We start from the raw sequence: 16,752 nt of genomic DNA on the forward strand, positions 1-16,752 counted from the left end.
GGCTAGTGATTTTGAACTACCAACCTTGAAGTCAGCAGCCCAAGTATTAATATTAGGTAAGTTATTCTACTACTGTTCAGTACACTGGAAAAACATTAGTCACCATGTAACATCTGAGTTCAATAAACCTTTTTTATTTTTAATACTTCAGGCAATCTTATGATTTCACAGAATTAAGACTAAAAAGATAGTGAAGACCAACCACCATTATTAGAAAGTTTAACAAAAGTTTAAGCATAGCAAACCTAAACTTGTGGGTTATTTTTCTTATTTCAGAGGTACATAGCCACAGGTGGATGCACATCTTCTGAAGGCTTCGAAGTGCTCACCAACCCTCACGTACTCTGGCCCATCCCGCCTGGTGAAGCCGGTTACAACTAGCTCTCTGATAAGTACTAAGTTATTTCTGGAGCTTGTTCTTGCACTGGCATCGCTGATATGAAATCCCTGAATCTTTTTGGAACCTTTGATGATGTATAATTTTCTTGTGGAGGGATGCCCTTTTGTTTGTCACAAATTACAAAATACCTTTGGATTCAGACACAGCAATTAAATCCCAAAAGCCTCAACTTTCTGTATCAATCTTCTTCTTCCAGCTATCTTTTATACGCTCCTCCTTTCAGTGTTTGTCCCCTGGCGAGACACTGTGAGTAAATTTTGGTTCACAGGCATCGCCAGAGATGAAGGAATGCTGTCCTATGTCCTTTCAGAAAAACAGGATGATCAAGTTCTTGTCTCATGGTGAAATGATTCCTGTTAAATGATTAGCTGAATGTGAGAACTATAGATCTCCTTTAGCCATAGAACTATACTGCTTAATCACCGAGCCTTGTATTTCAGAAAATTCACATAGGATATTATCATCCAACTATTTAATTCTGAGACTTAAGATCTTTCCATGGGAGTCTAGGCTGCCACTGTCTTTTAGTATGTATCTTCTGATTCAATCATTGTATCGCATTTGACTGTTCACTTTAATCATTTTGCTATTCAGGGAGACAATTTCCAAGTGACAATTTCTCAAGGTAAGCTAAAAGTAGATTACAGAGAGTCTCCTACATTATTCTCTACCTTCTTAAAAGATGAATGATTTAGAGGCAACACAGTACGAAAATAATGAATTGTGCAATAGTGAATTCATCTCGTCATTTCTTCTAGGTTTCTCCATGCATCATTGTTCTAGGCAAGCACTCTACAATAAAAATATAATGAAAGCTCATTACATGGTTTTAAATTTTCCTTTCGGCAAATGAGAAAAAAAGATGATTAATTTTAATAGATTTTTATTTAATCCTAAATATTATTTTCCTATCAGACATTCAATATGTAAAATTAACCATGAGCTACCTTATTTTTAAGTGAACACTTTCAAGTCTGATATTTCTTTTGTACTTATATAACAACTCAGTTTTGATTAGCCTCGTGGCCACGTATAGCTAGTGGCTACCATAGTGGACAAGAAAATTCTAGATAATTCGACCCTTGTCATTTATTTTCTTACAACCCTTCTTTTATTAAGTCTTAGTCTTTCTTTTTGTCTAGTTGAATTGATTAGTGACTAAATACTTCCTCCAAAACCAAACTCACTGTGATTGAATTGTTTCCAACTCACAGCAAACCTAAGGGTAGAACTATCCTTGTGGGTCTCCGAGACTGGAACTCTTTATTACACTCTGTGCAACAGAAAGCCTCATCTCTCTCCTGTGTAACAGCTGGTGGCTTTGAACTGCTGCACTTGTTGATTAGCATCCCAATGGCTAACCACTACGCCCCCAGAGTTCCAGGAAAGATGAAATTGATAAAGCGCTTCAAGATACAGACAAAGAAGGTCAATCGCATGCTATCCTGGTTTAGGGGCCCAACAAATCCCTATGATAATAACATGAAAATAAATTTTATCTGTTTGAAAAAGAAGAATGTTTTGTTTACACTTCAGGAGACCTGAAAGAAAAATCCACATAATGACTAGAACTGCTCAAAAAATAAAATCCCAAACTAAATTTGGTCTAAAATGCCATTCTACTATATCATCGTATACTTTGATAGTATGCATTATACTTTTCCATAGGCCATTAGTTTTCTTCCAATGGGCACTATCCTAGCAACCATTTCCTTTGATGGGATCCATTTCCTGCTACTGGCAAATCAGTCATTGATAATCCTAAATTTCACCGCATCGACCTGCCCTGGTTCCCCTGTAGGGTGGGCACTGCCCAACAGCCGCTCCTCCGGAGGAAGATGAGGCTCCTGCTCCTGCAAAGATGTACAGCCTTTGGTGGCAGCGTGAATTTCTTCATAATGTGATCATCGCTATAAAGAGAAGAGGGGGTTGACATCTTGAAATTGTGTTTGATACGCAAATTCTATAAAGCATAGAAACTTGTGGTGTTAACTCCGCGCCATGTTGGAGCTCATTTGTTTCCATGAAGAACCAGAACAAACAACATTCCCACTATTAGTCCCACTCCAATACATTGGAAGCTCAAGATGCCATTAGGTATATCTGCAACCCAGGCCCTATTTCAAATTAAATTTCTAATTCTTTCTAGAAGGTAAGTGATTAAATCAGTGAGGGTCTCATATACCAAATGAAGACACCTGCCTGGTTTTTCCTACTTCATAGAGAACTAAAATAAAAGCAGTTATTTGTTTTGAAATAAAAAACATCAATATTTAAGCCTTTCTAATTTTCCCCTCATGGACCTCTGGTTGCGTTGCAGGTTATGAGTTGGGTGGCTAACTATAGAAGTTCAAATCCACCAGCTGCTCTGTGAGAGAAAGAATAGGTTTTCTACTACAACCAAGAGCTACAGCCCTGGAAACCCACAGGAGCAGTTCTCTGGAGAAAGATGGGGCTTTCTACTCCAACAAGAGACCCTGTTCTGTAGGGTTGCTATGAGCGAGTGTGGACTCAATGGCAGTGAGCTGAGCTATAGGGTCGCTTTGAATTAGAACAGACTCAATGGCAGTGAGGTGTTTTTTGTTTGTGTGTTTTCAATGTCTCTTGGTGGATTTTCATCTTCAATAATATAAATGAGGACAAAGATCACACGTGTGCACATGCACACATGAGCATACATGACACCATTTCTCGTCGCTTTTTATTCATTTTTATTTTATTTTATTGCATGTCCTGGCAAATATAAGTGGCTTTTTAGATTTGCCTCTGGCTCACCAAAAGCCCATAACACAAAATACCAATAGACAAGCAACGGAAAGCTTAAAAAAAAGGTATCACGTCTATAAGAAAGAGCCTTTCAAAAACATTAATAAAGCATATAAAACTTTTAACATTTACTTAACTTTTTTATACAATTATAAAAAACAATGATACAAAACAAACACAACCCTTTAACATTCAACATCCCCTATCTTGTATTTTAAAGGAATCTCAATGGAACAAAAGGCATTGAGGCACAAGGATTTAATGAAGAAAGTTCGGCTCTCCTTTGTACTGTTTAGAACTACTTCCAAAGAAAAACTGTCCCCTTCTTCAGCTAACTGCATTGAGCTGAGGCTGCACAAACTCCCTTAAGCCCATTCCCACTTATTTGCTGTTAAGATTCATTCACCCCGGATCCTACATACTTAAAAACGCAAAGAGGAATTTGCAACCCGGAAGCGAGGCCAGCCATTGTGCCTGTGGAGCCTCAGCTAATGCTAACCCTATGAGACACAGGACAGGAATGGCTGAGAGCTGCGTGCGAGTGGAGAGTGCTGAAATTATTCAGAAGTCCTCTCAAGCTTGTCAACACAGGCTGTGAGAGGAAGCCATTTACCCTCCGAGTGGTGCCAAGGCCCCGCTTTCAGTCATACCCTGCCCTGGGTGTTCAATGCGGCAGGTGTGCCCCTCAAATTAACAGTGCTTCCCACCTTTGAAGCACAATAAAACATTGAAATCAAGGACTCACTCTCTTTAACATACAAACTTTAAAAAAATAATAATAAAAAAACAGCTCCCTCATCTTACAATTATGGCATTCTTTTTCATTGCATTTTATTCCTACTAAATGTTGTCTCATGAAAATATAAAAACAAGAACTAACAAAAATAAAAATAGAGGCTGCAATCGTGGTTCTGGAAATCCCACTAACCCAAGGAAAAACAAACGAACAAACAAACAAACAAACAAAATATGCAATTCACAGGCAACATCTATGTACACTTTTTAAATGAACCTTGTACATTACACTGTAGAGCCAAGTCAGCCCTTTGCACATTAAAAATGGCAGCTGATGTGCAATGATAGCCCTTTCTGAAAATATCTGGCAGGAGTTTAGCGCTCACTGGAATATATACAAAACACTACTTTGATAGCTTGAAATAAAAATAAAATATTTACTACAAGTTAGGTTCCTGAAAGGTCTGGGAGGAAAGCTGTCATTCACATGTTTTCCCGAAGTTCTGCACTACTAATTACCTATCTTCAACCTTACAGAGATGAAGGTCAACAAGTCTCCCTAGATGCAGAGATTGACACAGTAGAGAGGCCTGGGAGAGAACTATTTCCAAATCATATGAGTCATTATTTGTTTCAAGATAGTTTTCATGGACCTGAATGTGTGATACGCTGAGATATCTTACTGCTTAATAACATCTCATATTTTCTGGAGGATTTTTGTTTCCTTTGGGTATTTTTAGGAGACAGTATAACTTTACTGTAAGAAGGAGATTGATGGCACCCATCCCAGCCAAATCGACCGTCAGTCAAATAAGAGTAGCAAACTGAATCCGGCATGCTCATCATGCCATTTAGTTCGTAAGTGTTAAGGACAGGGAGCAAATATTTTCCCAACAAACACTTACTAAGAAAGAAAGTATACTTGTGTTAAATTTGAGGGGATTGCTGATACACCCAAATATAAGACAGCAAGTCTCTGAATTGGCTGCCAAAGATGATTAAGGACGTTTGTCTATGACCCTCATCCACCATTTCTAACGAAAATCAGAATAGCGCGTGTCATTTCCTGTAACGTGAGTGACAATGTGAATGTGCACTTTTGGAGAAAATGTCATCAAGAGAAGAGCCACCCTAAGCAAGGGCACCATGTACATATATACAGGCTCACCCCCATCATAGAGAATGGCAAATGTGACTGGATCGAACCAAAATTTCCATGTAACATGGTTTTAGCAACAAAACCCCCAACGGGCCTTATGGACCATTGTCACATGTATCATCAAGCTGCAAATACCTTTTACCATATGTGGTAGCCCTAGAGAGAAGGGACATAAATAAGCTGGCCAAAAGAATTTTTTAAAAAAGTTGTTAAGTGCAACTCAATTTCTTTCCTTTAAATTACATTTTAAACATTATTCAATGCCCCCACCCAAAAATATATATATATACTGTATAATTATATAAGATTTTCTTAGACTATAAGAGTAGAAACGCTTTCTAAAAGTCAATCAGAGATCTCAGCAACTTCAGGAGACACCCACTCCCTTTGCCCCCACTTCTACCTACCCATGGCAACTCCAGTCCCGCAAGCAATAGATTCAAAGGCTTAGAGCCAGAAATGCAACCAGATGGCAGGCCAGACAGTAGCACTAGGTAAGAAATAGGCTCTTCCTTTCCTTCCCTTTCAAGTAAGAGATCAGGCAAAGAAGAGGAGTTGGGGAATGCTGTGAAGACCAAGCAGTAGTGCCTTGTAGGGGAATGGGCAGCTAGGAAGAGGGTAGGAGGAGCCCACACCACTGGGCTCATCACTCCCCTTCTTCTTTGATGCGTTGTTGCTTGTTGCGACGAGCATCCATGTCGAAGTTGAAGTCATTCCACTCGTCGCGGGGTGGGAAGGAGATGGTCTGGCGGAGAGTGAAGCGGACTGCATCAATAACACGCTCACCCCGCGTCTCACTAGACCCCACACTGACTGTAGAGGCGCCATTTGGGGTCCGCAGGAGGTGAGTAGGAGAAGAGAAGTCATGGAGCTGCCGGTAGTCCAGGATGCCCTTCCAGATGGCATGCCGGAATTGCTCAGGAATCTTTAGACTTGCCAAATCCTGTGGACAGAGGTGGGGAGAATCAGGGCAAGCCGATCCACCAATCTTTAAGTCATATGATTATGACATTCCCAGGTGGCATGGTTTCCAAAAACCAAACCAAATTCCTTGCTAACCAGTCGATTCTGACTCATTGTGACCCTAGGGGGCAGAGTGTTTCTGAGACTGTAAATTTTTACAGAAGTAGTAAGCCTCATCTTTTTCATTTGGAGTCACTGATCAATTGGGACCACTGACCTTGTGGTTAGCAGTTCAATGCATAACCCACTATGGCACCAGCGCTTCTTGTGGTATGTTTTAATAGACTTGAATTCACTAACTCCTACACTTGAAAATAAAATTAACTGGATGATAGCCTTCCATGCTCCATGCATCTAAGTGAAAAATGTACAACCTTGATGTGCCATCTCTGCTGATGAATAACACTGCACTTTTTCTCCACTGAGCTCGGTTCTTTCATTGGTAAAAATGGGACGAGTAACAAGAAGAGAGGGCAAACATCTCAAATGGAAACATAAAGTGACTGTAGCTTCTGATTCTTGTCACCAGAATAAGGTATTAATGGGATGGTGCCACCACTGGTTGGATGGGGGGGGGGGTGAGAAGTCTTTAGAGAGTCCTAACAGCTCTTCAGCATGCTCTATAAGCCAGATATTGAGCTAATTAATTGATATGTGTGATCTTATTTAATCCTCAGATTAGTGGTAGATACTATTACATCTGTTTTGTAGACTAGTTTCCCTGTCTACAAAACAGGTGTAAACAAACAAACAAACAAACAAACAAAAACAGATGTAATAGTATCTACCACTAATCTGAGGATTAAATAAGACCATGAATTGGAGACCCAGGATAGTCTCTGAGATTTTGCTTTGTCTCAGACTGCTAGAGTAGCCAAAAGGTCTCTTGGAATTTGGATAATTTATGGTCATCAAAATGCAGAGAGGCTGTGTCGGTGTCCTGTGAATGGGAGTGGAAAGCATTACAAATCGTGAGACCTTAACTAACTGTGGTGGAACCTGGCATCTCTTCATCTACATATTTAAGTTCTTCTTTTTGGTGGGAGTCAGATGGTTTGGTAGAAGTACAGTGGACTGAGTCAGAGATTTTGATGGAGGATTCTGTTGTCAGTGAACTGGCTCTTAGACCTTCAGCAAGTTACTCATGCTTACTTGCTCCTGTTGGTAAAACCGGGATGTAAGTCCTTTATAAATCAATGCATATTATGAGCACATATTTAAATGTGGATATTAAAGTATTTTGTAAATTATAAGACATCTTTCATTTTTATTATTCTCTATAATTATCTTTGTACTTTACAGGGTGTCCATTGGTGAATCCTCCAATTTAACTATATTCCTTTTTCAGAAAAGCATGCCAGATAAATGAGGCTGATGCTGAGAGACAAGCTGAGAAAGAGGCATCTGTATCCAGTAATGAGCAGGAAGAAGCTGAGGTAAGAATGAAGAAACTGGAAAACTTCCCAGCATTTCCCCACTCAGCATTCTGCAATATGCAGCCACCTTTTTCCATGATGCAAAGGAATTGGATACTCAGATCATCAGAAACACCCAAGTTCCTGTACTAGCAGAAGACTATAATGAAAATGGTCCACAAAAAAGCTTTGTCCCTCATCGTCCTGAGACTTTAAGATCACCACCCCTTCTTCCAAAAAGTCCAAAGCTCTTCATACGCGACCCTACTAATCCCCCAGACTCCCGGGACACTTTGCGACTGGTGGCTCAGAGACTGGCACAGGACCCAGTAAACATTCTCAGATCTGGATCCGTGACAAGTGTCTGCCTATCCTAAAAGCTCAGAGAACATCTTGGCACATTCCTCAGTGAAAAGTATAATTTAAAAAACATGGGGAAGGGCAGATCCCATGTTGTGTCTGCAGGACTCTGCTCCAGGACGCTGCCCTGCTTCTCAACATCGGGGCTCCTCTGTTCCCTTCACTTCTGTGATAGTAAAGGTATCAGAATCCTATTAACACTGACTCTTCAAGCTTCCCCAGTGGCGACTCACTGGGTGGAGTGCAGTGCACATAGGCTCAGCATAGTATATACTGGTCATCAATGGGCTGGGGCATGCTCATGCTGAAGGGGCATCTCTAGCATCGGTGCTCAAGGAGGGGGGAAGTGGTCCCAACTACAGAAGGAGCAGCGGAGGCAGAGAGCGTCTTCTTCCACCAGCCCAAAGCCCCTCAGCAAGCTGGATGAGAGGACAGTCAAGCCCAAAGAGCAGCACATAAAGGAAAGGCTGGGAGGAAAATCAGGTTGCTGAAAACCAGAGCAGGGCTAGCTCTTAAGTGAGGAGGAGCTCATGAATGTAAAGGTGAAGCAAGCAATCATTATCACCCAACCGATTTGTTTCCAAAGCCAAACCCAAGAAAGTATAGTTGGAAGGTCATGAATTTGACCCTATTTTGCTTACTGGAGGCCATGAGACAAAGTTGAGTGGTCATTCCATGTTCTTATAGCTGCTCTAAAGGGTCATGGGTTGTGATCCCATGACCAGTGACCATTTCAGTGATCAAGGAGAAACAGCTGAGTCTTTCTGAAGGTATAACTTTAAGGAGGGGCAGAAACGGCCAGCCTAATAGAGTAATAGGTTCATTGGCTAGAAGCATGTAGCCAGAGTGCCAGTACTGGTTCTGTCAACTCATCCAGGCAAATAACCCTACTGTCGCTTCTCCATGTGCTTATGTGAGAACACCCGGATCTGTTCCCCGCGTCTTCGATAGGTTAATGAGAACATGTGAAAAGTTCTCTTAATTCTTTAGAAATGATAACTTTCATGAAAAAAGGAAGTCATTTCCCTCTTTTCCACTCTGCAGCCTATAGGGATACAATAAGCCCCATCTGACTGATCAGGTGGCCTGTTCCACTTTCTAATACGGTCAGGGTTCGGTCCAAGTTCAGAATTGGGGATGCCATGATGACAAATTTTAGAACCTCAGGAGATTGAACCAAGGGTGAATGTCACTACAGGGAGGTAAGGTAGAAATAAAACTCAAGAGAAATGTCTAACAGTTACTTACATCCATGGAGTAATGCTCAATCTGATAGATGGTGGTCAGCCCCTGGGTGGTGAAATAGTCCAGACATGATGAACAGCCCAACCTCGCTAAGAAACTGCAGAGGGAGGAGGGAGGAGGAAGGAGGAAACAGAAAAAGAGTTCACCCCAACTGCATTAGCGAGATAAAGGAAAACCCAACATTTTGCCATTGGAGGTCCTTACAGAAGTGACTAAGGGCGTATAAAATATATGTGTCCCTTGGATTTGAGATTTGTGGATAACTAGTCACTTAAAATGTTAATACAGATGTTAAAATCAACGATAAGGAGTCCTGCACAGCAGGGGGTTTCCCATGGTGATCTGTAAATTGCTGGGGGTGAAAGGAAAGAGTAGCCATGCTGGCAAATTCCTAGGCTTTTGCTTCTTATCTCCTTGTTTCCAAAAAGGTATCTCTTCCTTTCTATATTTGATGTTTGGGATAGCTGAATATGGTTCGTGTAATTAAAAAGAAAGTAAGCCATTACTCTATGACAAACGGAAACTTTTCGATTCGTGTCTTCTTCAGAATGGAGATCCCCTCTCCTCCCTGATGCTGGTCTCAAATTGATATTGTCATCGTCTTCAGAGAGTCAGAGCCTGGGCAGGTTAAGCCGTGGACTTGGGCCAGCTCTACGACTGACGCCTACTAGTCCTGCTGCATCAGCCACATGGGGATCACAATGTTCCGACAGCTAGACGACAGAGCCGTTCTGCATCTGAAGCAGAGGAGCATGTACACTGGGTGGAGTGGTGTATGAAACACCTACTTCAGCCTTCTTACATTTCTTTTTGCTACCTGGCAACTGAACATTCTCTCGCCTACAGTACCCCCACTTCCCATATATCCGAGGTTCTTTAGAGCTTCTGGCATTTCTGTTAACATCAACACTGTTTTATGGAAACTCAACTCCAAAATATTCTTGCCACGGTGATTGAGAGCTATAAGGCCTAGAGAGCAGGACAGGGAGCAAGATAGCAAGTTCATTGCCCTTTTTGGAAACCCAACCCTGAGCACCAATTTGAGGGCCACAAAGGATGGTGTAAAAATGTAAGGGAGGAGGAAGGGAGGAAGTGAAGATGAGAGAAACTGGCGTGAAAACAGCATGCCTTATTCACACACATTTTCACTTGTTCCCATTCTGGTTATAGCAGTTTTCTATGATTAAACAAATGCTGACCACTCTGTAGATCAGAGAGAATAGTGGTTGTACTTAAACCATGGAGTTGCTTTCCTTTGTCAAATTATCTTATTCATTTTGACAGTGCCTATCCTCCGCCACCCAGAGAAGCTTAGAACAGGCCCCCAGGGCACATGCTATGGACTCACCTGACAATGCTGCAATCTGTGGGGTACGGAGGTGGGGGGGTGCAGTGGGAGGTGGATGGCATGGAGAGTGGGGGAGGGAGGGCCTGGGTGGGGCTGAGTCCATTCATGTCTCCAGCCATTGGCATGTGGGTGCCCATCATAGGAACTGAACAGAAGCAGGGGGAACAGAGAGGGTTACTGCCATCATCATACATCAACACCCCAGTGATCCATCTTGCCTGATTTCATGTTCCTAAGAGCCTAATCTATCAACCTTCCTTTTCAGTCTTGTCTCTCATTACACCCCTTCCCTCATCCGATGTCTCCTTGTCAAACTCCAAACTGACGTATACATTTCTTGACCTTTGCCTCTTAGTTTACTCCTCACTCTTTTCTCTACCCAATTGCTCATTGCTCGTAATGCAAATGTACTCCACCTTATATTTGCTCTCGTAGGCTATATTTCTATCTGTCTCACCAGATGCCTCTTCTCAAACATGGGGGTTACTTTTCAGCCATATCTAAATCCCTATAGACATTAGCACAGTGCCTCACACAGTGTAGGAACTCAGGAACTATACCTGAAGTGAGCAAATAAACAAACAGGGGAAAGAAAAATGACCTTTAGACTATTTATTTGAAAATAGGAGGACTGATTGGATTATTTGTAGGGATCCATACATCTAATAAGGCAATCACACAATTCAAGATTACAACTCTTTTATAATCCGTTTCAACAGTGTGCAGAAACAACACCAACACTGACTAGCATTTCATTATGCCATAAACTGTAAACATCGCTAGGAAAGAGGAAACACCTGATTCCAATAAACAGTTCGAAAGAAAACTCAGATTTTAAAAAGTGAAAAATAATACAGGACCTACAATTTTTCATTTGCTTTTATTTAATGGGACAGTAGTGTGACAAAGTTCGAAGGGCTTCTCTCATAAATTAGCTAACTATTTACAGAGTATAGGCTTAGTGAATCTCAACTGTTTTCCTGACTACCAAAAAAAAAGATGCTGAAGCACAATTAAGAAAAGTATTAAACTATGATATAATAATGTGGAGGGACATGGCCATTCCCACTAGTTTTGTTCCCCCAAAGAGTAATTTAAGGAGCCAAATATGCACAAATAAGAAAAGACAGTCTTAAAAAGTCATAACTATGACTGTTCCTTTGAGCGTCCAAGTAGTTTAACTCCCCTAGGTTCAGGTTTTGAGTATTCAGATTCATTTGTCACTAGTGAGACAGCACTATGGTAGTTGCTATCCATTCTTCTTAAGAAAGAACCAAGGGGTATAAAAAAATTGCGTAAAAAGCAATTAATTTTTAATTCCATTTTCCAGCAACTCTTTGAAACCTGCTTGTACAGACATGCACCAGTAGGTCAGAGAAGGTCACAGTCCCAGCCTCCTTACACTTCCTTGAAAAAGAAACCCAATGGCTTCAAGGACACCGTGAAGCGTGAGCTGAAAGGTGTGAGCTGCTTCTGCTTTTTTACCATAATCTTTTTCATTCCTGTTTGAGTAATCACTTTGCTAGATGTGATTCTAGTGGACAAGGTAATTCTATTTATATCAAGCCTCTATATCAATCATCATCCCTTTAGTGGTCGAATCCTCACATTCTGCCCTCTGCATTTATTGCTAGTTGATGTGAGTAATTTATACAAGAATAAGGAAGAGGTAGGCTCTTTCACTATAGGTCCATTTAAGCAAAGACTAATTGAGAAGATCAAGGAACACACACACACACACACACACACACAATTCACTGCCATTGAGTTAAGTCCAACTCATTGCAACTATAGAATCGTAACATATTCAATGTGAAAAGCGATAATTTTATATACAAAAAGCTGAGCATTAGCGTGGAGACTTGCCCATGGTTACATAGTTAATTTTGCAATAGAGTCTAGACAAAAATCTAGTTCTCCAAGTTTTAAGTCCACTGCAACATGCTACTTCCCCTAATTGGGTACATTGCCTTTCAACTCTCCCACAGGTTGGCAGACAGAGGGCTCCATTAGCAGGAGCTGGGATCCTAACCAGGTTGGCAGGATGTGAACTGTGCCTTCCACAGAGGTTATCTCCACACTAAAGTAGCCTGTGTTTGAGCAGTATGCTTTGGCATGTGTATCTCAAAGGTTTCACGGTGAGAAATTTAAGCAGCTCCATCTCTCTCTACTCTGTCCCAATCTGTCTCTCACTTAGTTTCAGAGCAAGCCTTTCTCCCACCCCAGAGAGCGTCTCCTCCTACACGAGTCCTCCTGGACCTTCAGCTGTCGTCATAGGGGCTCTTACTGTTGGCTCCCATGCCATCCGGAATGGTGGTGGGAGTCAGGGCATTGCGCTGCTGGGGGTTGATAAGCTGGCTCACAGAAGGCAGCTTGTTCATGCTGCTCATTTTGTTCAGCGGAGGGGAGCTGTTACCATAGGAAGACTGAGACTGCATCGAGGTCCTGGGAATGCAAACACAAATGACAGTGAGTATCAACACCGAGAAGTGAGGACTATTCTTTTCCATTGTCTTGCAGTTAAAAAACATGATCTAGAAATGTACATTTGCAAAATGATTCCACCGAGAGTCATGAAAGCAAGTTGATTTGCTTTGACCTGTGACCATTTCCTAAGTAATAAGCCTACCAGATATTTGTTTCTGAATATGCAAAGTACAAAATTGGATATTTTCATTAAGCATTTCATTAATGGAGGGAAAATAATTGTCTGTCCTTTTTTCTTCTCTCATTTGCTGTATCCCTCTCCCTTTTCTTGCCCTTCAACTGAATCAAGTTTGGAAACCAGTAGAGGACAACAACGACGTGAAGCCCTAGTGACTTAGAGGAGACATGGACATGCCACACACAAGGGGAAGTGGACGCTATCTTTTGGGCACTTCCTGCATCATTGTTGATCTCAGAAAATGACTGTAAGACTGAGCAGGGTATTTGGTACCTAAGACTATGAGAAGTCTGAACTTGGAAATATGCTTTTTGTGTGCAGCTGTTCCCAGGCTCTGATGGAACCCACTAGAATGCCAAGTGCCTCTCAACACAGAAGAACCCTGGAGCCCAAACCAGTGTTCTGTTAATTCTCTACAAGTAGCCTGGGTGAGAGAAAGAAAGAAAGAGTTTTCCATTCAGCATTTGAAATTGAATTTGTCATATTATGTACTTAAGCGTTCTATCAAGATGACATCCCCTTACTATTCAACTACGATTACTAATCTTAGTTTTTGCTTTTAAATATAAACTAGTGATGTATAGTAGAATGAAGGCAGAATTGAGAGTTAGAAGATCAAAGTTTAAGCCTGCACTTCAGCACATATTAAAAAGCTGTAGGTCTTTATGAAAGCCACTTAATAGCCCGGCCTCAGTTTGTTCACATAAAGCCAAGTGTAAGTTACACATGAGTACACTTACTCTCCCAGTTAGATGGTGCTGTTCGGTGCTGCCAAGTCCATCCTGATTTATAGAGACCCTGAATGCAGCACAATGAAATATGGCTGGTGGTGTGTTCACTGTTGAAGCTGGGAAGCCGAGGAGAGCCTCCTTAATATCTCATAGGCACCATGAATATCCTGGAATAATGAGCCAACCTACCTCACTGGCCGTGGTGAGAAGGACGGAGCTGAGACCAATTATAGCTTTATCAGACATGCAAGATTTACCTTTAAGCATGTTTCTAACTCCTGGTGGGGAAAGTTCCACGCATAGAGTCCCCAGGAGTCTCGGAGGGGTGCAACTCATTAATGTGCCCAGCTACTACCCGGAAGGTTGGAGACCCCCATCTACCCACAGAGTCTCAGAAGGAGGAGTGTGAGGTAAAACCAGGTCCAAGAGCTCCATTGTTTGTTTCTTTCATTTTGTATCAACTTCCCAGAAATCAGATGGTGGTGTGTACCAGCTCACAGAATCAGGAAGTCGGTGAAGTAGGATCAATGTGAGAGTCTGGTTTAAGACAGGGAACAGGGATACAATAAAGGGACCCACAACACCTTTCACCCAGCCTTCCAAATTTACACTGCACACCAGCCTCTCCACAACCCCCTCCCACCGGCACAAGAGTTTTACAGAAAACTCATTATATTTGGATATACTCAAAGACATCTGTAGGTCCATAGAGAAATAATGGACAAGGCAGAAAATAAATGCTTTGTCAGAGGCTGCTACTTCGGACAGACTTTGCCCACTACACACTACCTAAGAAGCTAGGCAGTCTCCGCTCAAACATTCAGTTGGTATTCTCTAAGTTAAGCCGCTTTTATTTCTGTCTTTCTCCTCAAATCTGCCAAAGGTAAGGCAAGAGTTAACAGGAACCACTGCTTGAACCACTCATAGTCACCCTTAGGATAAGCATTCACTAAAGAACTTTGCTTTTTTTCTGGATTGTCAATTGCAACAAATGCTACTCTCTCAATGCTGGACCAACTTCATTCTATCTTTTCTTTTATGGTCTTTATTTTAATGATCATTATTTCAAGTATTATTTTTCATTATAAGTGACCTCAATGATTATTTGAAAGAAAGTTGACCTTAGATAAACAAAAAAGGAACATGGATTTGGGGTCAACCAAAATTCTGCCTTCAACCAACAGACGTGACACGCACTAATGAGCTGACTTTGGATGGTGTGGAAGTGAGTGTGTTTTATGTGTCCGACGGATGTTTCACCACTCCAGAAGACTCAGTGTGACGATTACATGGCCCCAAGTAGGAACACTGGACATGGGTGTTTGGTAGGGACTCAATAATCATGAAGTCCCTTCAATCTTCCCCTCTCAAATATTTAATGCTCTAGTTTTGGGTCAAGAGGATCAGTAGGGGCAGTGGAAGAATTACTAGGTGGGAAAGGCTAAAGGTGATAATTCTTTTTAATTGAGCAAATCCAGAAATTAGGGTGAGGTGACAGATGGGGAGGATGGAGTCAGACAAGGTCAGGCATTCGGAGTGTATCTCCCTTAATAGAGAATCGAGTTTGTCAAGCTACGAGTTGTCAAGCTACGGTAGCAGGTCAGGGTTTTCTCTGTTTCTCCTAGGTTTCCAGGGCCAGAAATAGAAGGGACATTGTGACTGTGCGTGTGTGACCAATGAAAAGACCTTGAACGAGAAGCACAGTGTTCAAATGTAAGGTCTCCTAAACAGCCCCAAACATTTCAGGAGAAGCTGAGGGGAGAACAGGATGTGTCCCTTTTACTTTTCTTATCTTCCTACTTACACACTAACTACCTTAAACAATGACATGAAAGCATGACCTCCCAATGGAAAACCAGAACAAAGGCTAAGCCTCAGAGTGCTTTCCCTATAGGCTCACTAGAATTTTCTCCTTCAAGGAATCCAACATAACAGAAAACTAGAAAGCCACTTTTCAGTTGTTCCGAGTTAAAAAGAAAAATGTATCCTACTAATGCCAACAGCCAGTTCTAAACTCTGAAAATGCAGGCGTCTGCATGCACTGCTTCGTGTAGTGATTATACACTGCATTGCTAACCACAAGGTCAGCAATTTGAAACCACACGCTGTTCTGAAAATAAAGATGAGATTTTCTACTTCTGCAGAGTTACAGTCTCAGAAAACCAAAGGGACAGTTTTACTGTGAGTCAGAATTGATTCGAAGGCAGCACGTTGCTAAGAAGAACATTCAAAATTTCAGACGGCGTTGAACATGGCCTATAGATCTTCCAGGGTTAGAAATTATACTTCTGGATTTCACATCTACTGTGGTTAAAAGTTACAATATTTGAGAAATACAAATCCAAGCTATCTTTCCAATCTGCAGGAGATACCTCAAATTTTGTCAAGGAATTCTTTTTACTTATAGTTTTCATTGTCAATGAAAAAGTGTCTCTTTAAAGGATACTTGGTGATACTTTAAGGGCAATCTAACTTGTCAGACCAACTCTAGAATATAAAATGTCAGAGAGTAAGAGGATGCTGACAGAGCCTACAGTAGGGTACCACAGACAGGAATAAGGTCAAACAAGAGAGGACAGGTAGCACTAAAATAAATAAATAAAAAACAATCTCCTTTGAAATTGTGCCCAGTCCTGCCTACAGTCAACTTTTCTCCTGAGCTGAGTAGCCATGCTTCAAACACTTTCTAGGTTAACAGCAATTTTCAAATATTTTCATATCATTTAAACTATGTGCATTTATACAAAAGGCACCACAAAACAATCAAATTTGCATAACAAGGTAGAAAAGGAAAAATAGGAACTTGAAGGACAAATGTTTTTTAAAAAGGAACATACTCACCAACTCTTTAAGGGATGTGCGGACCAAAGTTCTCAGATTATTTGAAAGCCCTTTGAAAGCATAGCACAGCATCTGCTTTTATAAACATACTCTCATCTCAGACCTAAAGATAATTTTAAGTACT

At 41.2% G+C, this 16,752-nt stretch overlaps 1 protein-coding gene across 1 annotated transcript in view; it reads right to left on the bottom strand.

Moving 5' to 3' along the window:
- Positions 1-5,417: 5,417 nt before the first annotated feature.
- TP63 (tumor protein p63) overlaps positions 5,418-16,752 on the bottom strand; it is a 240,328-nt gene continuing 228,993 nt past the window's right edge. The window contains exons 11-14 of the mRNA XM_004713461.2: positions 12,679-12,836; positions 10,392-10,536; positions 9,047-9,140; positions 5,418-6,003 (exon numbers count right to left, since the gene is read on the bottom strand). Of these exons, the coding sequence (XP_004713518.1) occupies positions 5,707-6,003; positions 9,047-9,140; positions 10,392-10,536; positions 12,679-12,836 (694 nt within the window). The 3' untranslated portion in view covers positions 5,418-5,706. The remainder of the gene's footprint in view (positions 6,004-9,046; positions 9,141-10,391; positions 10,537-12,678; positions 12,837-16,752) is intronic.

This window comes from Echinops telfairi, unplaced genomic scaffold, assembly GCF_000313985.2.
Source record: "Echinops telfairi isolate 266 unplaced genomic scaffold, ASM31398v2 ScPeMD7_7407;HRSCAF=8445, whole genome shotgun sequence".
In the NCBI taxonomy this organism is placed as follows: Eukaryota; Metazoa; Chordata; class Mammalia; order Afrosoricida; family Tenrecidae; genus Echinops; species Echinops telfairi.